The sequence below is a fragment of the Leishmania mexicana genome, chromosome 12 (genome assembly GCF_000234665.1).
Source record: "Leishmania mexicana MHOM/GT/2001/U1103 complete genome, chromosome 12".
NCBI classification, from domain to species: domain Eukaryota; phylum Euglenozoa; class Kinetoplastea; order Trypanosomatida; family Trypanosomatidae; genus Leishmania; species Leishmania mexicana.
In genome coordinates, this window is record NC_018316.1 from 37,012 (window position 1) to 59,600 (window position 22,589).

Here is a 22,589-nt window from a genome sequence, read left to right on the forward strand (position 1 = left end):
GTTTTGCTTTTCACTATCGGTCGTGTCGTTGCGTTGTATCGGCGGCGCCGTCACGTGTGTGTGGTGCACACGGTGCTGCACGAGGCAGAGCGGCGCACCGCTTGTCTCCCGCCTCCACCTACAACGGAAAAGGTCGTGTCTTTGCTCATCATTTCTGTATTGTCTTGTCTTCCTGTACGTTGTGCTGTTCCACACCGGCGTGTGTGTGTGCGCGTGTCTCGCGGGGTCTCTTCGACGCTGGCGGTGCACGAGGAAACGTATTGGTGTTCTGCCCCGGCCCTCTCCCATCTCGTCGTCCGGGAGGGATCACGAGACTGGGCTGGGCGATTTATACACACGCGCACACACATACGTGTATATATATATACATATATACATCCATCCGCTCACGTACACACACGAGAAGAGTTGGCCAAGTGAGAAGGACGTCGGCGTGTGCTTGCTCACTTGTGTCGTCCCTTTCACGCTGGGCGTGGGGCAGAAGTCGCTAGCACGTTTGCCTGGCACATGCTTCATGCGGCGAACGGTAGCGACCTTCAACTGCCTCTCACACTTTTTTGCAGTGGCAGCCTCGCCTTCCCGCACTACTGCAGTAGCCGGTGTCCCAGGGAAAGTGCTTCTCAGGGAAACGAAAAAGGGCCTTCGCGCAAGCTGCTGCGTACGTACCCTGGCGTCGTGTTAGTTGTGAGAGACCGCGTGTAGTGTAATACCGAAGTCACGCCATGGGCGATCACCTCGGTTCGCGCTTCACCGTCATTGAGCAGATCGGCAGCGGCAACTATGGCTCTCTCTACCGTGTCATCGATGGTGAAGCGGCGACGCTAGCCGACCGAATTATCGCCACAAAGAAGTTGCAGGACACAATAAACCACCCACACGTGCTGCGTGAGGTGAGCGTGCAGCGTCATGCTCAGAAGTGCTCGCCGCACATTGTCAAGCTACTCCACGTCGTGCCACGCGATCGTGTTCGGGCAGCGCTGGTGCTGGAGTACGTGCCGCTTGACCTGCGCACCTTTCTGAACGCCTTCTACTGCGACCAAGCGAAATCATCCGCACCGACGTGGTGTGCAACTTCTGGGACCGGTGAGCTCAAATCGGCTGCGGCGCCACCGTGCCATATACCTTTGATTTATGTGCGGCGAATGCTGCGTGGTCTCGTTGAGGCGCTTCACTGCCTGCACGCCCGCGGAATCGCTCATCGTGATGTGAAACCAGAGAATATTCTCGTGGAGCCGCTCGGATTGGGGCACCCGCTTCGGTGTGTTTGCCCGCCTATGGGCTCTTTCGGGCTCACGGGTAAGGCTGCAGGATGTTGGGTGCACGCTCCTCACTGCCCCCACCCACGACAAGAGGAGAAGGGCGTGACTCGGCCGATGCACCCACGAGGAACACTGGAGCCGTGCCAATTCTTCTGCAGAAACTCCGTCGCGCTGCACCATGATCTCACCAGTGACGAACTTGCATCCGCTATTCATCGGCTGCACTGCGAGACGTGTCGGCCCTGCCCACGCGCGCGGGCTGGACTGGGGAAGCACGCGCTTCAGCAACATCGAGAAAGCAGCGAGATGGAAACAGGCACCTCCTGCTCACAGGAGCGGCAGGCAGACGGCGTGGACGAGGAGGGTCCAGCGAACGTGGACGACAACGAAGAGGACAAGCTCACCGCGCCTACGTCACCACCGCTCATGCCAGATGTTAAGCTGTGCGACTTTGGCTCAGCACGGCACATTGGGACGCTGCGCTTGCGCAGTGCAGAGGAGCAAAGGGAGGAGCTCACCCCGGGGCCTACAACTCCGGTGTACTGCGCTCCCGAAATGATGCTGCTGCAGCGTTATGGCACATCAGTGGACATGTGGGCTGTGGGCGCCATCCTCTTTGAGATGCTCACAGGCGAATTCTTCCTTGGTGTTGGCACGCTGCGCTCCTTCTCCGGCGATGTCGTCATTCAGGACGACTACTGTGTGATGCACCGGCTGAATCGCATGTTCCGCCAGCTTGGCACGCCGTCCGTTGAGGAGTGGCGGTGCATTGCGCACCCCCTCTACTACCCTGACGAGATGCTGGCCCACCTGCCGCAGGTGCGCGATGCAGCACTCTTCCGCTGCGTTGCCCAGCCCATCGCCACTGACGGGTGCCTTCTGCAGGACAGCGGGGACATCAAGCCGAACGGTGACGCTCAAACGGCTGATGAGCAGACAGACCTCAACGTGCGACCATCTGCGGGGACGTGCCTATCTGCCCAAGCGCCGGGGAATGGGACAACGGATTCGCATGCCGCAAGAGCATCGGCGCCGCCCCGTGATACGGCCGCCACGAGGCATCCGTTGAATTTGTCTGACTTCCTGTATCAGCATATTGGTAAAAGCGGCGTGGACTTCCTGCGCTCGTTGCTACGGTACGACCCGGCGAAGCGCATGACGTCGGCGGAGGCGCTGCGCCACCCCTTCTTGAGTCCTGAGGTAGCGAATATGTAAGGGCAGCAGGGCAGTGATGCCGGTGTACACAAATTGTGCGTGACAGCAGCTGAAGTGGTTGGCGTGCACCTGCGGTGGTGGACGGGCGGTGCGTACGAGGTAGGGAGTTGTGGGCGTGACGTTGACGGCTTCTGTCGTCGCATCCTCGTCTTCGCTTTGGCGGCTTGTTCTGCTGTGGGGCGCGTGTCGGTGTCGCTTGCTTCACTTCATTTTCCTCGTTTCGCGGCCAGTGAACTCGGAGCCCCGCCAGGTGTAAGTGCCACCGATACATTGATGCCGGGGTTCAGAGTGCTCTGGGCTGTCTCTCTCACCGCTCGCCCTTCTCCCTCTCTGTCTGCATGCACCCTTCTTGTCGGCCCTCAAGTGTCCCACGCGCCACTCGCGTGTGTGAGGCGGAGGAAGGTGGCGGCGTGAGAGGGACAGGGAGAAGGAGAGAGAGAGAGAGGCATCTGTCTGCATCTCCTCGTAATCATCGAGTGTCCATCACCCTCTGCCACACACAGCGTGCGCTCCATTTTCACGCGACAGCCCCCACCCCCCCACTCCCTCCCCCTCTGGGCCGAGCCGCAGGTCCCTGTCGCGTCGTGCGAAGCAGCCGCAGACGCGCGCGTTACAGCAATGCGCCGACACCGTCAGCTGAGAGCGCGGCCTCTGCCTGCAACATTGCCCACACCAACAGGCAGTGTGAGGACCGGGTGTGAAATGCCTCCAAGTCGTGCTGATGCTCTCCCCATCACATGGATGGCACAAGCCTGTGCACTGTCGCAGGTAGCTCCGACGCCACGCCATCCAGTGCCTTGCCGCCGATATCCGCAGCGCTAAACTGCACTGGCTTCCTCACGCCGCGGGTGCCGGACCCTGTCACCGCCAGGGGCGCTTCGGCATTGGCAGGGATGGGGGGAGGGGCGGCCTGTCTCTCACCTCCACACCGAGTGGGGGTGCTGGACCCTGAGATGCCGCTCACTGAGGTGCGCCCACGCCCTCCTCTGCCGTGAAGGTACTTGACCGTTTCGATTCCCCCTCCCAAAAAAAAAATGGAGCAGTCGTCGGGGCGGTGACAGGACCTCGCGGAACTCGCGTCCAACTGCGCTGCACTCTCGCTCCCTTCCCCCTCCACTGTGATCCTTTACGTCTTTCGTTTCTTTGCTGCCGCTCGAGCCTGTGTGCGCATGGTGATGCAGGGTGCATGCCCACACGTGCCGGTTTACGTGTGATGTGGTGCCGTTATCTGAGTGTTTTGCCACGGGCGTGACGGAGGCACTGCCACCACCACCACCACGGCTTCCCTTTCCTTTCCCGTACGCCCTCTAACGAAGTATGCGCCTCGCCCTCCCCTCGCACGCACTCACCAACTCACATCCGAGAGCAAGAGCGAAAAGCGTGAGCGTCCCCCGCCGTTTGCACGCCAGCCCCTATTCACGTGTTGCCTAACGAACATGTGCAGCGTCACATACCGGCAGGCAGACACCCCTTCCCAGCAGAACGGAATTGCCGTCGCCTCTCCCCGCCGTTGTGTGTGTGTGTGCGTGTGCTCTCTACTCGCCGTAATTTTTTCTATTGCCTCTCTCTATATAGTTAGCTGTGTGCTTCGTCTGTCCGTTCGTTCGTTGCGTCGTCTTCTCGCCGCGTCGCGGTTTCTCTGTGGACGTGCGCGTGCGTTCTTCCTTTACCTTTCGTTCTTGGTTTGCTCTCTCATGCTCAGCGGCGCTACGAGGTTATTCAATGCTCACTGCTGAGGCGCGTCATGGCGCGTCTCTCTAGCGGTGCGTGCGGGCATGCGTGTGGTCGAAAGAGTGCGCCTAGTTGTGTCGATGATGTGTTCACGCTGGGGCTCTGGAAGGCGCAAGGCGGCTCTGACTCTACTTCGCGTCTTCGTCGCTGTTCCTCCCAGACTCGCTCCTCCTCCTGAAGTGGCGTCCGTTCCATTTGTGTGTTGTATAGACGCATCCTTGCCGCCCCCGCCGCTGCTGCTGCTGGGGCTTGCGAGGTCGTATGCATGCGTCTGTTGGCTGCAGGTGTTTGGGTGCACGCTTGCTTCCATGCCTGTGTCTGTCTGTCGGAGTGGCGCTCCCCAGGGCGGCAGAAGTTAATGCCTTAACTAACCTACGCTAGAGGATGTGGTAAACCGGAAAACAGGACAGCGAGTGCAGACAACGAAGGGCCGGGGGGAGGGACGTGCGAGGGACGTGTTGTAGGCCGCGTTCTCCTCCTGTGTGTGTGTATGTGTGTGCTTCGCCTTCCGCCACTGTGCTCGATGTGCAGCTGCACAAGTTTCCTCGCTGAGTTCCTACATGACCCATACGCCCTCACCCACACGAGAGGAGGCCAGCGACGGCGTACAGGCTTGAGCCGTGAATGAGGCTCTTGCATCAGTGGCGCAGGCGGCGAGTGTCGTGTGACAACTTATGCTACGGCGATCTGTGTGTGACACTCTGTCAGCAGCGCGACCAAACGCTCCCCGTGTGGGTGCATGCTTGCGTGTTAACCTTAGTCTTGCGGGCACGCCGGTGTGTGTCTGCCGTGGTCGCCGCCCCGTTCGTGTTGATTCTTTCACCACGCTTTCGCCCTTCCCCACAGACACACGTATGTGGCGACAGTGATGCGACATGCGTGCGCAGGCATTTGCCCTTATTTTCCGATGTCTCGACTCTAACGATGCTGCGCGTTGTGCTTGTCTCTCCTCCTCGCCCGACGTTCTCTGTCTCCGTGTTTGGGGTCGGCACACACAAACACACACACAGGGGCATATTAGCACCGACACTTACTTGAAATCGGGGTGACGGTCGGGGTCCGACTTGTCTGCAGGTGCTCGCTGGCTGTCCCTCTGGGCACCGAGGCAGTGCATCCCTTCTCTCCCTCTCGCACACACACACACACACATACACACGCAACGAATATGAGCTACGGCACCTTGGCGCTGTGCGCATGCGTCCTCTACGCCCCCCACGCCGTCCTGTGCGGGCTGGCGCTCCTCTGGCAACCCATGCTGATGGTAACGAGCATCCTCGTTTCCTTTATTGCCTTTCTGCCACTTGTGATGACGGGACTGATATTTGAGGCGCTGCGCTGGGCAGGTGTTGCGGACGTGACCACGGCCGCGTGGGTGGTGGTAGTTCACTTCATAGCGCAGAATGCCTCGCGAGTTGGCACGCTGCACGCGTGCTTGCGTCTGCAGCGACTTGGGTGGCAGCACGGCTTGCTGCTGGTGCGTAGCCGGTTTCCTTTAGTGCCCCTGAGCATTGCCGTCGGCGCCGGCTTTGCTGCAGCGTCGCTTCTTGTGGGTGGCGGCGCCCTTCTTGCGGAGGCGTTGGAGGTGGGAAGGGGTTTGACTGGCAATGGGAGAACCTCATCCAACTCAACTGCGGCTGCGCAAGAGATTGGCTTTCTCGCCTTCAGTGACAACTGCGCGCGGCTTTCTCGGCTTCTGCAGTCGTGCTTTCAGCAGACATTCTTTAGCTGCGGCCAGGTAGCGTGGACGGTGATGATGGGGCAGGCGTACGCCGCCCTGCGGCCTCAGGATGTGGCGGAGGACATGTGGAGATACACAGCGCGCGCGAATGGTGCCGACGAAACCGCAACTCTCGGCGTTGTGACAACAACATGGGCCGAGGAGGGCGGCAGTGCACCTATGCCCCGGGCACTGAGGGCAGAGGAGTCCGTACGGGAGGACGCCTCTGAGCTCCTGCTGCTGGATGAGGAATGCGTGCCGGTTGCCGGAGACGGCGAGCCGGAAACTGCGGTCTACAGCGTGAGACGTGGACACGCATCTGCCGCTGCTCGGCCGGTGCCGCGCGAGGAGGTGGAGGCAGGCCAGCGCGCGGCCTGCAGTGCTGGTGCGGTGACTGGCATAGCCCCGTCAGCGGGGCCACCCATAAGTGAAGCAACGAGATCGTCCACCGCAGCGGAGCGTCAGGACATGCCATCGTCGTCAGCCGACGTGGCTGGGTGGCTTGTGGCGGACTCCGTATTTGCGCAGCGGCTGCCTGCTGCTGTCCTCACTGGCGCTGCAGCACTGGTCCTCCATCTGATGTTTGTACTGCTGCCTGTGGCAGCAATGGCGGCTGATTCGGCGCCTGGGCAGAGCAAGGCAACTCCCTCACCAGCCAGTCGCTCGGAAGGGTGCCTCGCTAAAGTATCTCTGCAGTGCGTCGTGACGATGGTGTCGGTGTTGTGGGGACTGTGCATTGTGGAGCTGGAACGCCACCCTTTCACCTACGCGATTCTCTCATCATCGCCAGGCTCGTGAGTGTGTCGACGCGGGTTACGGTTTTCAGGGTTGGTGACGTGCACACGCCTGCCGCTCTTTGCATGTGGCGTTGCCGAGTGGGTTTGGATTAGTATGGGTGCTGCTGTTTGTTCTCGTCTCCCCACCGACCCCCACGCCCCCCCCCGCATCAGCATGCTTGCCTTTCGCTGCACTGCTTCGATACTGTTGGGTGTGCGCCTGCTGAAGGTCGTTCTTTACGCCGTTGTGCACAGATCATGTTTCTTGATAGCTCTGTGTTGTGTATGGGTTTTGAAAAATCGAAGACAGCGCGCCGCTACTCTGACCTCGTGGCAGGCGATGCTTTCACTGCCTTGTGCAGGGTGCATATTCCGATGACTCGTAGCGCGAGGGGGAGATGTGTGCAGATGCTTCTGGCCGACGTTGGGTAAAGCGCCTAACCGACCCTCTGCCCATGTGCACATCCCTTCGCCCGTTGCCCTATTATGCGACGTGTCACTCCTGTGTGTGAGGAGGGGGGATGGGGGCATCGCCGCCTACCTCCATCTTCCACCTTCGCAAACTTCTTGCTGCTGTTCTCCCGGTCTCTCATCCTTTTGTGCCGGCGCTCGCATCACCTGCGCTTGAGCAGCAGACCGCAGAGCTGGATACCGCGTTGGCGGCGTAGACGACCCCGAAAAGGCTGGGCGTGCATTGTGTGAAACGGTTCACAAGAGGCTTTACGGCGTGCGCACACACACGACGCTGGTGGAGCGGACGACACAGTCACACGCGAACGCACGCGGACAACCCCCATCATCATTGTTTCCTAAGTCGGAGGCGAGGACCGCGCCACCTCTGCCCCCCTCCCCCAAATTTCCTCACCCACCTCCTGCCCGTGTATGTTTATGCAGAATATAGCGGTCCCCTGTCCCTCTCACACGCAGACGTAGGCAAGCTGGCCTTCGTACGCGTCCCTTCCCTTCACAGCTTCGACAGCGCTCCCTCCGCTCTCTGCCCACCCCCGCCTCGCATCGCGTTGCCCGTGTTGCTATATTGCTCGACCTCGCTGGCGGAAGGTGTAACTGTGCGGCGGCGGCTGTGGGTTGAGCACGAGCGCACGAGAGCGGAAGACGTCATTGAGCAGCGGCAGCAACGGGCGACGACGTCAGGCACAAAAAGGAGCGCTGCCACCCACCCGCACGGTTGTCGGTCGGCTGCGTCTCCCGCTGTTGCACGTGTCCACAACGACTGGCCGCAGCGCTGGCCTGCTGCGTAGATTTTCTGCTACTACTCTGTGCGATCGCGTTGGCATCGCCAGAGAGCGAGCCCTCAGCTCTAGAAGAAATCGAGCTGTATACTCACGTAGTCTACTGCGGGTCTCTGAAAGAAAATTGTGGGCGCACGCTGAGGCACGGGCCCAGAGGAGAGTCCTCGTCGTGACTTTGCTGAGCGCGAAGTGTGAGAGACGGCCTACAGACGCACTCCGCGGGTCGCCGCCCGCTGCGTAGAAGTGGCTGCGGCGTTTCTCAAGGCCTCCCTTTCGCCCGAGACGCAGGGTGAGCGTAGGGGTGCCGCAATGAAACGCAAAGTGGCCGCGGGCCCTGTGCCCAAGGCGCAGGAGGAGGCTGTGGCTGTCTCTGCCGCCGTGCCATCAGCGCCGCGGTCGTCGATCGACAAGCAGGGCACCTCAACTCGCAACAGCAGCGTTGGCAATGCCCTCACAGGTGAGCGGAAGGTCACTGCATCACCGCTGTCGCCAGCTTCGGTGTCAGCGAGGCTCTACAAAGACCCCTGCGTAGAAGCACTCGGCCGGCGCAACAGTTCGACGGCGTCGTTCCACGCACGGACGTCGAACGCGTCGCATGCGCGTCCTGCCGGCTCCGTGCCGCGGGGGCGGAAGACCGCTCCTGCAGCGATGAAGCAGCCACCCACGGGCCCGTCTGCGGTCGGTTGTGCTGCGTTCAGCGAAGCAATCCACCGTCGCATGAGCACCACCTGCCCTGCCGTACTACTCCCCAGCGCCGGTGTTTCCACAGAGTCTCCAGCGGCGACACCAGCGCCAGTGAAACATGCTGAGGTGTTGTGTGTCGCGCTGCCGGAAATGCCCCTCCCGCAAACACCGCAAACGGTCTCTGGTACCGGTGGTGGACGGCTGGAGCTGCGCATGCGAGGGCTGGTGGCGCTTCCCTGCCTGCACGTGTCCACAGCATCTAAACCGTCGTCGCCGAATGCGAGGCACGAGTCGACTACATCGTCGTCCGTTCACGGAAGCGGCGATGTCGCGGCAGGGCGTCTGCACGCCGTCAGCTTTCGGCAGAACGCCATCAGCAGCCTCTTCGCCCCGTCTGCTGGCACCATGTCGACCTCACAGGCCTCACTAGTCGCGCCTCGCAGCTCTCCTCTGCAGTGCTACGCGCATGTGTCCTCGCTTGACCTCACGCACAATGCGCTTACATCGATTGCCGGCATCGATGCCCTACGGTGCCTGCGCTCGCTGCGACTCGCGTTCAACAAGCTGACTTCGCTGGCGCCGCTCTGGGCGTCGCCGTACGTAGCGCAGCTCGACGTGCTCGATGTGAGCTCGAATGAGTTAACGGAGTTGCTCTCCACAGAGGATGTGCACGCCTTGAAAGGGCACCAGATTCGCATCGTCACGCACCCCACGCAGGCGCGCAGCGCTGCCCATGGGTGCCCCAACGGCAAGTGGAGCGTGTACAAAACGATGCGGCTGCGGGTTCTGTACGCGTCCGACAACCGATTCTGCGAGGTGCCGAGTGCGATCTACACCTTCACGCAGCTGACAGATCTGCGGCTGAGCAGGAACGCGATCGAGAGTGTGCCGGACGGCTTTCCGGTGCGGGCATGTCTGCCGCAGTTGACGCGTTTAGATTTGAGCATGAACAAGCTCCCTGCTGCCAGGGTCGAGTCCGTGACAGCGCGCACCGAAGAGGTGGCAGAGTCTCCGCACCATCGTCATCGCACATTAGCCGCATCGCCGTCATTCACACAAGTAAAAGGCGCCCGCCGGGCTTCGGCGCACCGTTCTCACGGGAGCACGGACCCCTCGGTGGGTGGACATACTGCCGCCCTTTCTTCTGCACCCTCGAGTGCATTGAAGACTGGGGACGGCGCCTCATCGGAGGAGGCGGGGAGTGGCGCTATGCACGGCGCCGAGTGCAGTCGTGACATCCAGTCGCGTCTGCCAGGCGGAGTCAAAGAAAACGGTAGAGCGGCGACGGAGGAGGATGAGGGCGTTTCACTGATCAATGGCTCCGGGCAGCGCCGCTCATCGGCCTCTGCGGCCAAGGTGGCCGATAACGCGGAGCCGGACGAAAGCCGAGGCACTCTGCTCCAGGTGAAGGCAGATGCCGCGGTTTCACCTCAGCCGCCGACCAAAACGCGTCATGAGAGTGCCTCAGTCATAGCGTTCAGCCCGTCCACGCGGAAGGCGACCGCCTCTCTGCCCCCCACGACGCCCGCCATCTCTACCATATCGGCTCGGAAGGCGCAGCAGCAAGACGCCGTCCAATGCGTAGCCGAGAATGTCTACAGTATAGATCTCAGCCGGTGGGCTGCGGTGGTGCGTCGACGGCTTGAGGAGGCGGTGCGGAGATCGCCTGACAGCAACGCGAGTGGCGCACCGGGAGCCACGTCAACGTGCTCCATGCACGAGCTTCTGGTGTCGCTCTCCGACACTCTCGGCGGAAACAGCAGCGGCGTTGGTGCAGCTGCGCTGACGCGCCATCGACGCCGTTCGGTGGCCACAGCCCGCACGATTGCAGCCCTTCTGCAGTGTCTGCCATCGCACTCCCTGTTCTACAGCGAAGAGGCCCAAGTGCGTTGCCCGCCTCTTCTGCTGCTCACGGGAATATCCGCTGCCGTGGCGGCCGACGAAAGCGAACTGCTCCTCTACGAGGTGTTGGCCCTTCACATTGTGCACAACTGCCTGTGCACTGCAAAGAGTGCCCCCGGTGGGGTGAGCCCGCCGTACGCGGCATCCACGGCCTCCTCTCTGACCGTGAATTCGTCTGACGTGATGTCGCAGCAAGCGAGCACGTACGAGAGCAGCAGCGAGCCACTCCTCCGCGCCGAAGCGCCGGCGGCCGATCGCGCGATCAGCGGTGAACTGCCTCCCCTACGCCCAGGTAGCCCCGGAAGCGGTCGAGGTGGCGGCACGGCGCGGCAGCTGAATTTCGCTGTGCCACTGCAAGCTGTTCACGTGATTGCTTGCACAGACGCTGCAGCCACCCCTCACAGCTCCGCGTCGGCCTTGTGGGCCTATCTCACCTGGCGGCAGCGCTGGGAGGCCGCCGTGTCTCGCCGCCGGTTCCCGAACAAGAGCGACTACGTCTGTGAGCTTGGGAAGCAGTCCGCGGATGAGTCTGCGCCGCACCCGCTGCCGTCTAACACTCCGTCGGTGACGGCGGAAGCGAACGGCCGCGGCACTCCCGCGGCACCGCATTGTGCGACAGCGATGCCCCTTTATCCCTTCACTGCGAACCCTCTCGTTCCACGTGCATGGGAGGGGCGCGCGTTGCACGAGTACAGACCCGGGTCGTACTGCGCAGTGCCGCCTGCGTGGGAACTCCTCTACGATCTTCTTCTCCGCCCATCCACGCCGGAAAAGACAGCGCTGAAGCGACTGCACGTACCTGCCGTGCCGCCACTGTTGGCCGGGGTGGGCAGTCGTATGCAACACGTGCGCGGCATACCCGTCTCTCTCGCGTGCGTGCTACTCTGCGCCGTCGATTCTTCGGGCTATTCTGGGGCATCGACGATGTGCGCATCTCCGACATCGCCGGTGCTGCGCTGGCCTACGCAGGGCACTGGAGACCCTGCCGCTAGCGGCGCTGGCAACGGCACTTCCGCGATCACCGCGTCCCACGCCCCGTGTGAGAGCGTCATTCACCGCGCTCTCCAGTGGCGCCAACACAGCCAGCAGCTGTGGAGTCATGTGGAGAGAGAAGTAAGCATTGTCGCCGCGGAGCAGGTTACGTCGTGCAGCATGCCGCTGTACAGCGCTGAGGAAGTACTTCAGAGCCAGCAGGCGGCCGTTGCCGCACTGAGCTCTCCGGACGCGTATGATACTTGCCTGCAGTGCGAGCTGTTCACGCAGAACGGCGTCTCAGAGGGGGCGCCTCAGACACAGTTTGGCAGTCTTGCTTCGGTGAAGCCGCTATCGCAACCGCGTCGCTCTGCCTCGAGCGCTGCGGAATCCTGCTCCACAGAGACATGTGAAAGCGAGGCGGCAACCGTCACAGACAGGATCATGTGGTGCCGCGAAAGTGGAGGGAGCAGCAGACCCTCAGTGGTGGTTGGCGCCGATGGCGGGAGCTCGCCAGCTGTTGCAGAGGATGCGGTGAGCGGCGAGTCAGATGAGCTAAGCAGCGTTGAAGCACAAGACGCTGCTGACGCAGCCGTGAGATTCAACACGGCGTCCCGATGGCAATGCAGCGACGGCAACGGCAGCGCAGAGCCTTTGATGGCCCGCAGAGAGTGTCCCGGCGGCTCTGTGAGAGCTGACGAGTGTGCGCCAGTGTAAGTTAGTTATTATCAGTAACCTAAGCGCGAACGCATGGGTGTCTGTGTCTTTCATCCATAGTCGAAGTCAGCGCGAGCATCGGGGCTTGTGTGTGTGTGTGGATGTGCATGTAGGTGTGTGGGGGTGGGTGGGTGGATGTCGCTGGCGTGGCTTATCGTGACCCGCCGTCTGCATGCCACCGGCGCCTCAGCTGTCTGAGTTCATGGACGGTGAGCCGCTCACATTGATTGCAAGAAGAAAACCTTCCTGCAGGTGGTGCGCTGAGATGACTTGATGTATCGTCGCGCTCGTCCGTGCACTTCAAATCGCGAGCGGGTTTCGTCTTCTGGTACGGTATCCCGGAAATCTGTGTGTCGGCGATGTGTCTCGCGCGCGCGCCTGGGTGGACAGGCACGCAGAACTGCCCGGGCACCCGAACCGTGCGGCGTCGCCGCCAGTGCGTGTCGCTTGCGTGTCATCCCCCTCTCTCTCCTCCCCTCTCCTCTCCTCGCCACCTCGACATGCTTACCTCTCTCGCGTGACAGACGAGGCAGCAGCTGATCTGGTGTTGATGCCCACACCCCACAGCGCCCGGTGAGGGGCACGTGGCAAGCGCGGTACACGACGTTTATCGTCCTTCTCAAGCCCTTACACTCGCACTTCTCCTGCCTTTTGTGTTCCTGCGGCGTCATCGGCGACGGCGTGGGTGTGTGAGTGCGAGGCCGCGCCCATTCCAGAGAACGATCGCGGGACAAAGTCAGAGAAGGTTGAAGGGTTGAGGGGCGCTTATCGCCTGCACCACCACCATCCCCCCCCCCCGTGCATGAGCACGCACGCACACGCACATACACACACACATTGCTTCTTCCCTTCCCGCGGTGTCAAGCGCCCGCGACTAGCTGCGCCATGCCTCAGCGGATCACGTGCCATCTAAAGATGGCGGCGGCGTTCCTGCTGCTGTCTCTGACGCACTATTTCGCGGTCAGCTTCCTGCCCATCTCAGACTGCGACGAGACGTTCAACTTCGTTGAGCCCATCCACTACCTCCTCTACGGCTCTGGCAAACAGACTTGGGAGATGTGCTCGTGGTTCGCGCTGCGCTCGTGGCTTTTTCTGTGGATTTACGCGTGGCCAGCAGTGCTCATCCGCAGCGCCGCCAGCCTTTCCAGCGTGCACGTGTACTTCTACCTTCGTACCCTGAACGGCTGTGCCGCCGCCACGGCAGAGCTCTTCTTCGTGTGCAGCGTGTGGTTCACTTTCTCTGGCAAGGCGGCGATGGTGGCGCTGCTGCTGCTGCTGGCGAACTACCCCATCCAACACGCAGCAGTGAGCGTCTTGCCAACGAGCTTTGCGATGATATGCAACTTTGTAGTGCTCGGGTGCTGGCTGCGCACGCAGTCGTGGACGTCTTCGTCCGCCTCGCTGTCGTGCTTTGGAGGCCGACCAACGAGGAATACCAAGCCGGCAGCCGCGGCGTGCACTGTCCAGCTGTCGACGATGATGCTGCCATCACCGCCGTTTGCCCCACCACGGCACCTCCGCTGGTTCATCGGCGCTGCCCTCTTCTTCAGCGTGCTGGCGGTGGTGGCGGGGTGGCCGTTTGCCGCCCTCATCTCCGCTCTCGTGGGCCTCGATCTGCTGCTGCGCTTCCCTGCACACACCCTCGCTTGCACGCTCGGCTCTCTTCTCGTCGTGTGCGCGGCTACGTTCGTGGCGGATGCGCGGCACTACTGTCGCCGGACACTGAGCAGCTGGAACGTTGTCAGGTACAACGTCTTCAGCAGCTCGGGACGCGGCCCGGAGCTGTTCGGCGTCGAGCCCATCTCTTTCCTTTGGAAGAACCTGATGCTGAACTTCCACCTCATGTTCGTGGCGGTCATGCTGGCCCCCCTGGTCCTCCTGTGCGCACCGCGGCGAGAGCTAACCGCAACGGCGGCGCGCTCCGTCGCGGTGGGCTCGGGAAGGCCACCCAGCGACGGCACTGCACACGGACCGAACGACAGCGCCGTATCCCCCACGAACTCACTCGTCCACTCGCGGCTGTGGACGTCGGACACGCACGGCAATGCAGCAGAGCCTCACTCCTCGCTACCCGCCAATCGGCACCCTCGTGGGCAGTTGCCTGCGGCAACAGCAGGGGCGGTTGCGTCACGCCTCTCTCGTGAGCGGGAGTGGCTCCACATGATGCCGTTCTTCGTGTGGCTTCTGTTCTGGATGAGCATCACGCACAAGGAGGAGCGCTTCATGTCGCCCGCCTACCCGTTCATGGTGCTGGCGGCGACAAGGACTTTGTGCCTCCTGTTCTTCCCTGACGCAGCCGACGTTCAACTGACCTCGGCGGCGAACGCACAGGGCACCGCCTTCACTTGCCAGCTGCCGCGCCGTCCTTCTCGGTCACCACAAGGGTGCCCCTTACCCGCCATCCTGGGGTGGCGTCACCTTGCTGGACTAATCTTCTTCTTGGCCTTCTTCCTCCTCTCGTACTCGCGGGCGATGGCGGTCTACGTCTTCTACAGCGGGCCGGAGCGCATGTTGTACGACTGGCACCCTGTGCTGCAGGCGGAGGCGCAGCGGACGTGGGAGGCGAAGCGTCAGGCAGTACGGCGAGACGCTGCGGTGCGTGGGGGAGCGTCACCGTCATCGCTGCCGCCGGGCACGACGGCACAGCAGACGCAAGAGCTGCACGCCTACTACACGGTGTGCCTCGGGCGAGAGTGGTATCGCTTCCCCTCGTCCTTCTTCATCGACTATCGCTATGCTCGCTACCAGTTTCTGCATACGCCCTACTTCCATGGCATGCTGCCCATGTCCTTTGTGACCCCGCCGGCTGGTCAGGAAGGTGGGCTCTTGCGAGCGCCATCGAGCGAGGCTGCGGCTGCGACGGGGAAGTCACCGTCAAGGTCATCGTCCACGGTCGCCCGCGGCTCGTGCGCCTGCGGTGCCCCCGGTGTTAATGACCTAAACGAGGAGATCCCAGAGCAGTATGTCCGCTACCCTTCAGAGCAGTGCGATGCGATCTTTGATAGTCTGCCGCCCCCCAGGCATGTAAGCGCGGCGCATCACGCAAAGGAATTGAGGCGTCTCCAGCTTGATACCGTGTTCACTCGCTCGCTGCTGAACCTCAGCTCCTTGCAGGCGGTGCTGAGAGCCGACGGAAAGACGTACCGTACGGTGAAGGATGCGTACGCCGTCCTGGACGTCGACGTGACGCCGCTCTGGTGCCGTGTCTTGTACTACCCGTTTGGTGTATCAAGACGCTGCGCGGTGTGGCGGCCACTTGTAATGAACGCCAAACCGTGAGCCCCCTCCCTCTTCTCCTGTGGCGCTGCGCCCATACGTGAGCGTGCGTGTGTGTGTGTGTTGCTCTGCGGCACATGAAGCTTAAGTCATGTACGGGCTCTGGTGGTATGCCCCCCCCCCTCCCTCTCCCTCAACGCGTGACTGCCGTCACAACGCGCAGCCCACGTCCATAAGCCCCCACAGACATATGGAAGGAGGCCCTCCCACAGACAGTGTGTGTGTGTTGGAGGCGGAGTGGGCGCAACGCAGACGGCGCACACGGTCATCAGCCGGCAACGCGCGTGTGCGTGCCTGCGTGCGTGCCGAGCCGAGCCACCGCAGCACAGCAGGACACACAGAGAGAGGTAAGGGCGAGCGGATTTTTCTGTGGCTCACGCAGTGTGTGTGTGTGTGTGTGTGTGTTCTACCACGGAATAAGCCAATGACTGTGCGCATGCACACCCACCGCCCACCACCGCCGACGTCTGTCGCCATGCGGCGCACTCCTGGGCCGTCGAGGGCGGAAGCGGTGATGTCTGTCGCGCGGGTGGTAGGGAAGTGCCGGTCTGGCGTCGGGGCCGCTGTCCATTGCCGCCGACTCGGCAAGCCTGTCAACTGTATCCTGGTGCTCCCATCCGCAATGGCCAGCGACAGGCTGACGTGAGAAGCACACGCGATGGGCCAGTATCGCCAGCTGCATGTGCCCCAATGCGTCGGCACGATGCCAACCTCCACCGCTGTAGCGCCCGCGCTGTGCGACATGCAAAGGGAGAGCGGGTCCGTCAGAACAGCGACGCTTGCTCGCGTGTGTCTTCGTTGGCCCAGTTGTCTCCGTAGCAGGTCCAGCCTCTTCTTCGTACGCCCATGAGTATGCCGTAGAGCATCGCGGCCGCTTCTGATTGGATGGTTGTTTATCCTCTACTCCCTGCCCGCAACCCGAGAGGGAAGTGTGTGCGCACGGATCTCCGAAGGGTGCTGGTGCCTGCACACACGCGTGAGAGCCGCCGAGGCGTCGTGGCAGCTCTGTGGTACGGCGTGCACGCCTCCCGCGCGAAATGCGCAGGGTCACCTCCTCGCGTGAGTGTGGAGGGATGCAGGCGAGTATCTTGGTTGTGCTCGATGAAAAAAATCGACTCGGCCTGTGCAAGCGCGCGGTGGGCTCCTACGAAGGGCACACACCAACTCGGCAATGCTGGCGGTCAACGGGTGCCACTCCTGTGCTATATTTCTGAACACGCGAATTCCCCTCATCACATGCACTGCTTCCCCACAGCTATGTCGTGACACGTGTGGGCTGTCATGTGTGCCGGTGGATCAGGAGCGCTGGCGGCGTGTGCAGCAACCGCACGCCGGTCCACCCCATCGTTGGCTCCCACCCCTCTCCTTTCTCACCTTGTGCGCTGTGGCATCCCTAACCACGGATGCTATCCATCTCCCCATCTGGTCTCCTCTCGCGGCCATCACCTCCGCCCGTCCCCATCCCGCGCATCTGCGCTCCCAGGGCCACTGTCGCCTAAGAGTCTTTGGGCATACACACTCGTTACCGCATTTTATGATGCCAGCGCCGTCGCCAACCTTCGCGCCGTCGGCCTTCGACGAGCCCAGTAGCAGTCACCGCAGTGCCTTCACGCCCTCTCGTGCGGCGGCAGCACGTATCATACAGGCGTGGGTGCGCAGACGGCGAGAGCAGCAATACGCGCATCGCCTGCTCATGTGCCTCCACGTGATGAAGGTTGCCCGCACCCCTGAAGCGCCACACCGCGAGGAGAGCACGAACCCGTCCGCCTCCACGGCCTTGCCGTCAGCGACGGCCTCGTCGTCTTGCCCCGTCGAGCATGGCGTGCCAGATGATGAAAGCCGCCTCACAAGACTGTACGAGGCTGCTGTGGAGTACGAGTCTGCACTACGAGTTGAGAACTACACGCGGCGACTCCGTTCAGACGAGTCCTGTGGCACTAGCGATGCGACTCGACTGGCTTCGCAAAGAGCGTGTCGCATGCTGCAACGGCGACACCCAGCTCTGCGCTCGTTGTCGCTGAGCGTCGAAGGCATGCACTCCGCCGAGGCCGATCGTACTTCGGAGACTCAGCTCCCCGCGGACTCGACAATGTCCGCAGCAAATAGGCTACAGGCCTATCTCAGCCCGGCGTTCTTCGCGTGGTGGTGTGCGTCACAGGAGCCTTCCACTTCCAGTGCGCAGGTAGCAGCAGCGGCACCCCTACACACCAGTACCGTGGAGAGCAATGTGAGACCGCGACCCCCGCTTCCCCTGCACACAGCTGAGAGCGACGCACAAGTAGATGAGGGTGCGCATGGCGAAGGGCTGGTGGCGCTGTACATGGACTTGGTTGACCAGGAAGGGTCGGCGAATTATCACGAGGCCGCTGTGAACGCCGCGTACACCAGAGAAAGGGAGGCTGCGGACAGGGCTGCACTTCTCAGTGCGCAGCAGACCACCATGGCAGGATGCCCCTGCGGTTTCGCGGCGCGTGGCGGCGCTCCATCAGCAGATGCGCCACTGGGCAACACGTCTTCGTTGCTGCCGGGGGAAGATGACATCAGACTTGTGCTGCAGCCTGTCCTCGGCGGTGTCGCACAGAGGCGATGTCGCAGCGTTCAGGAGCACCCGGAGTCGGGGCCGTCGGTGACGTCGACTTCCGCCATGGCCGATGGGTCATGTCTGCCGGCTGGAAAGGAGACGACAGCACGCATGTGTGCCGTGTGCGAGCTGAGCGGCGTCGTCGCGGTGGTGCTGCAGGAAGAGGACGAACTGCACCCCTGTCGCACATGCGGCGCACTGGTGCACAGCTACTGCGCCTGCTCAGGCACCACTGCCGACGCCTACTACTGCTGCAGCCACTGCTGCCCGGACGATGACACGGCGTGAGCATCCGCCCATTGCCACGTGGGAGCAAACAGCGCGCGAAGAGGCGCAGTGCGACACGGGTGTTGACCCTCCGCTGCGTGAGCGGCTACCATGTTGCTCCCCCCCCTCCTCCGCCCACTCACAGTCGTGGGAGGTTCGATGTACACTACAAAGCTCTGGACGGATGGAGGTGGAGATAAGGGAAGGTGCCATGTGAGGAGATGCGATGCACAGCGCGACGCACCGCGTGCAACCGCTCCTCGGTACACTGAAAGAGAACGAAACGACGAAGATGACGGGCTGCACGTCTCTGCACGCGTGTGCGGCACGACTCTCTCCGCACCTCCCCCCCCCTCGCCCTCTCTCTTCTTGCGCGCCTTCTATCCACCCATGTGTGTGAAGTGGAAGACGGTGCGAGGAGGGGAGGAACGGGTTGTGGCGGCGTCGTGCGACGTGCCTCACACTCAACCCCAACCCCCTCTGTTGCTTGCCGTCGACTGAGCCGCTGCCGCTGATGTGCACGGCACCATGCCCCTCTCATATCCATCACTCTCCTCTGCATGCTTTTTCCTTCCCCATTCGGCTCACACACGATGCCTCAGCCGACACGTAACGTGTGCGTCGCGTGCGCTCGATGCATAGGCGCTGCGCGTTGAGTGGTTTAGACAGAGAACGGCGCCTTTGGCGGACATAGATACGCCGCGTGCCCACGCACACGCACAGGGACCGCCATCATCGGACATGGAAACCTACCCATTCTCTGTTGTCTCTCCTGTTTCAGATTAGTGGCCACGGTGTAACAACGAATGTCCGACGTACTCGGGTACCTCAACGGGGTGCTGCACCGAGTTTCGGCGACGTTCATGCCGACTGAGATGGACGACATCGCCTCGTTCTTGCGCGGGGATGCGTGGGTGGTCGCAACGGCGGCCCCCGCGTCGGCTCAGCAGACAGCACAGACATCCTCCACAGCAGCGACCGACTTGTCGCGTGGGGTCACAAGGCGGACTAGGGTTAGTTACCCTCTTGGCGCTACACACTGGGGTCACTTCATCCCGCTCGGTGTTGCAGGCACGACGCTCGTCTCCGCCGCCACTTCCGGAAGCCGAGCGGTGCTGCTCAATTTCTTCGAGAGCAACGGATTCGAGCAGGTGTTTACCGTGAGTCTCGTGCCGACCGAGCAGCAGCAGGAGCAGCCGCACGTGCATCTGGCGGCACCAGGGACAATGGAGGGTGCGGGTACCGCTGGGGACGCCGCTCTCTCTCGCGATGGTCACCGTCACGCGGACCTCTGGCGCACCCAACGGGTTTCGTCCTTCTCGCCCAACGACACTGGCAATACGACCGCCTTTCGTAAGCGGGCTCGGTCCAATGCACCGTCGTCTGCGGTCATCGACGTGTCGCTGGACACTCGCTATAGCACTACTGCGGAGGCAGCGCGACACGCGTGCATGGCTGCTGCGCGTCGCTGGTTCGAGGGGGTCGAGGAGAAGGCTCTGCTGGCCGCCGATGAGCTGAGCGAGGGCGGAGATGGAGGTGCGCGGCGTAGCCACAAAACGCACCTTCGGCGTCTGCTCATTATAGTGCGGTGCTGCACAGACAACCGTGTCGCGTTCTCCACCCGTGGCGGCGCCACAAGCGCTGCGCAGGCGTCATCGTCGGGCACAGGCCGCCGTCACCGCCGCGGCGAAGACCCTTTATACCTGCTGCTCCATGACCTCGCAGCTCTCACGACGTTATACGAGGTGCGGCTGGCTCCCACGTGCTGCGCGGCGCGGCCTGCGGTGCTCCTGCTGCCAGAAGACGACAGCTATGGCGGCTCCATGTTGAGGCAGCAGCTCCGGGAGGAAGTGGGACACCGGTATTGGGTTGAGCTTTTCCTGCAGTCGGATGGCGCATCGAGCGGCGTCTCCGCGCACCATGGTGAAGCTGGCGCGGCGGACGCCAGCCGAGGAGCACGGAAAGGTGACGGGTGGAGAACAAGGCTGATCGGCTGCAGCAGCGGTGCGAGTGGCGCGCCTGGTGGGTTGGGTGGCATCTTGCGACAACGGCAGCACGAGCAGGCCGAGACGCCGCTCGAACGGGGCTGCCGCCTGGCGGCACAGTGGGGTGTTCTGGACCTGCCAGCGGCAATGCGAAGCGAGCAGCTACGCGCTGGAGGTGAGGCGGTCAGGTCCTCTGTGGCGAGCTCATCTCCTTCTGATGGCGTTCCTGGTGGTGGTAGCGCTCCTGAGCAGCTGCCGTCATCCATTGCAGGCGGCCCTCGACCTACGGAGCGCGTGTCTGCTCAGCAACGGGAGGAGGGACTGCGCCGCCACGCATCATGCTTTTTCCTGCGCCCCAGCAACGCACCGCTGTGTGTCTTCTTGATGGAGGCACTGCGCCGCTTTCCGGTGCTTGTTCGGCCAGCTGTGCTGCAGCACTGGCAGTCCACCTGGACCGCACGTCACTCCTTGATGGATGTGCTGCTTGCCTTCCACACCGCCCTCTGCCCCTTCGTGTTGTCCTCTTCCTCTGCTGGGGTTACCGCCGCTTGTCAAGCGCCGCCTTCGCCATCGTGGACAAAAGATGGATCGCCTTTTCCAGGTTCCACGATGCTGCAGGATACCACGGACCTCTTGGATGCCTTGCTGTGCGCCGCATTCGCCCTCGCTGAGGAGCGCGATGCCGCGCAGCCGCTGTCTGTCAACGACTTTGTAATCGAGCAAGCAACCCTGTTCCTTCTTCTCTATGAGGCGCTCGTGCATCAGCGCGAGGGTCGACTGCGCCGTATCCCCGGTGTGGTGCGCGTCCTCCTCGGACTCTCGGACCGGTGTGCTAGTGCCGCTGCGGAGAACTGCCCCGCTGACGAGGCTACCGCATGTTTGCCGCGTGGTGGGGCCACAACGGACGAGAAGGCTCATCATGCGGTGCGCCATCTTCTTCCTTTTGCGCCGCTGAACCTCTTCTACGAGCGAGTCGCTCAGCTGGCGGCCCCCTCACGCAAGGGGCATAACAGCCGACGTGAAGTGCAGCCGTACCCGATGAACTCGATCGCGCTACCCATCCGCCGCGTGTCCCTTGCGCCGCAACTGCAGCACAGCACGTTGCTTGCGTTGTTGCCGCCTGGGGAGTCGCTGCTGGAACTGCAGGGGGTGGCGGAGCGCGTGTGGCGGGAGGAGCTCCCCTCGTGCTGGCAGCGTGCCGTCGCAGCCGTGGCGGGCACGCGTGATGGCCACACAAGCACACGCCTCTCCCCTGCCGCGCTGCGGGGGACCAGTGACGACGCCGGCGCCTCTGCACCCACTCAACTTAGTGCAGAGAACTTCTACAATCCTCTGGTACCACACGCCGTGCGAGTGCTGTACCTCCTCACCGCACACGCCCTGCGCGCGCCGACCGAAGCGGCGAAGCAAGTGCCGATTGTGCAGCTACAGATGATCTGCCAGCTGTCTGACGAGCAGCTGCTCCTCGTGCTCAAGGAGCTGCAGGTTGCGGGGCTCGCGAGTACAAATCTCAAGACGAAGTCAGCGCGGACGCTGCTTGACACAATGTGACCGGGTAGCGAAAAAGCGGAGCGCGAGAGAGCGGGGCGCGGCGGTGCTGCGTTGGACGCAGGCGAGGACCGTTACACGTGAGCTCGCACCCCCTCCTCCCGCCAGCTCCGCCGTCGTCTGTGCCTCTACCGCAGAGTTTTCGGTGTGCACTACGGCGCCCCTCTGCGGACATGGACCCACAACCACAAAGTGAGCGGCGCAGCGGAACGACAGGCGGAGTGGGGGAGGGGGCGGTGTTGGAGTGCTGTGGGTGATGACTTAACACCGCTCACCTATAGCACCAGTCCACGCAGGCGCCGCATGGCACCTCTGTTGACCAACGGCGCAGCATACGGACGCCTGTGTGTGTGTGTGTGTGTGTGTCTTTGCAGCGGCATCACTGCTAAGACTGTCACTGTCGTTCCTCCCCGCTCAGTATCTTCTCTCTCCCTCTACGCACGTGTTCTGAAATAAAAGACAAGCCCAGTTGGGATCGTGCTGTCTGATGCGCAGCTGTCGACGGCTGTAGCTGCTCTCGTCTCTGGCGCTACGTGAGCATTGTTGGAAGGCACGCCTGCGGCAGTGCACCCCACCCTCCCCGCCTCCTACGACTCCCTCTCCCTTCCTCCTCGTTCCATGGGCTACTCATAACGGTCTGCTCACGCCCACGGCTTCGCCTCGCCATCCGCTCCACTCATGTTTCCATACTTTTCCGTTGCTGCTGCAC

The 22,589-nt window shown here is 62.4% G+C and overlaps 6 protein-coding genes across 6 annotated transcripts; all 6 read left to right on the forward strand.

The window, feature by feature from the left end:
• Positions 1 to 722: 722 nt before the first annotated feature.
• Positions 723 to 2,474, forward strand: LMXM_12_0130 (putative protein kinase; the record flags this gene model as incomplete). The annotated part of the gene is made up of 1 exon (XM_003873068.1): positions 723 to 2,474. One exon carries the CDS (start codon positions 723 to 725, stop codon positions 2,472 to 2,474), a length of 1,752 nt encoding a protein of 583 aa, XP_003873117.1.
• Positions 2,475 to 5,370: 2,896 nt separating this feature from the next.
• On the forward strand, positions 5,371 to 6,720 carry LMXM_12_0140 (conserved hypothetical protein; the record flags this gene model as incomplete). Its single annotated transcript, XM_003873069.1, has 1 exon — positions 5,371 to 6,720. One exon carries the CDS (start codon positions 5,371 to 5,373, stop codon positions 6,718 to 6,720), a length of 1,350 nt encoding a protein of 449 aa, XP_003873118.1.
• Positions 6,721 to 9,037: 2,317 nt separating this feature from the next.
• Positions 9,038 to 12,223, forward strand: LMXM_12_0150 (putative leucine-rich repeat protein; the record flags this gene model as incomplete). Its single annotated transcript, XM_003873070.1, has 1 exon — positions 9,038 to 12,223. The coding sequence occupies one exon, from the start codon at positions 9,038 to 9,040 to the stop codon at positions 12,221 to 12,223; it is 3,186 nt and encodes a 1,061-aa protein (XP_003873119.1).
• An 885-nt stretch (positions 12,224 to 13,108) lies between these two features.
• On the forward strand, positions 13,109 to 15,502 carry LMXM_12_0160 (conserved hypothetical protein; the record flags this gene model as incomplete). Its single annotated transcript, XM_003873071.1, has 1 exon — positions 13,109 to 15,502. One exon carries the CDS (start codon positions 13,109 to 13,111, stop codon positions 15,500 to 15,502), a length of 2,394 nt encoding a protein of 797 aa, XP_003873120.1.
• Positions 15,503 to 17,192: 1,690 nt separating this feature from the next.
• LMXM_12_0170 (hypothetical protein, unknown function) lies at positions 17,193 to 18,368 on the forward strand (the record flags this gene model as incomplete). The annotated part of the gene is made up of 1 exon (XM_003873072.1): positions 17,193 to 18,368. One exon carries the CDS (start codon positions 17,193 to 17,195, stop codon positions 18,366 to 18,368), a length of 1,176 nt encoding a protein of 391 aa, XP_003873121.1.
• Positions 18,369 to 19,153: 785 nt separating this feature from the next.
• On the forward strand, positions 19,154 to 21,883 carry LMXM_12_0180 (conserved hypothetical protein; the record flags this gene model as incomplete). The annotated part of the gene is made up of 1 exon (XM_003873073.1): positions 19,154 to 21,883. The coding sequence occupies one exon, from the start codon at positions 19,154 to 19,156 to the stop codon at positions 21,881 to 21,883; it is 2,730 nt and encodes a 909-aa protein (XP_003873122.1).
• Positions 21,884 to 22,589: the final 706 nt, after the last annotated feature.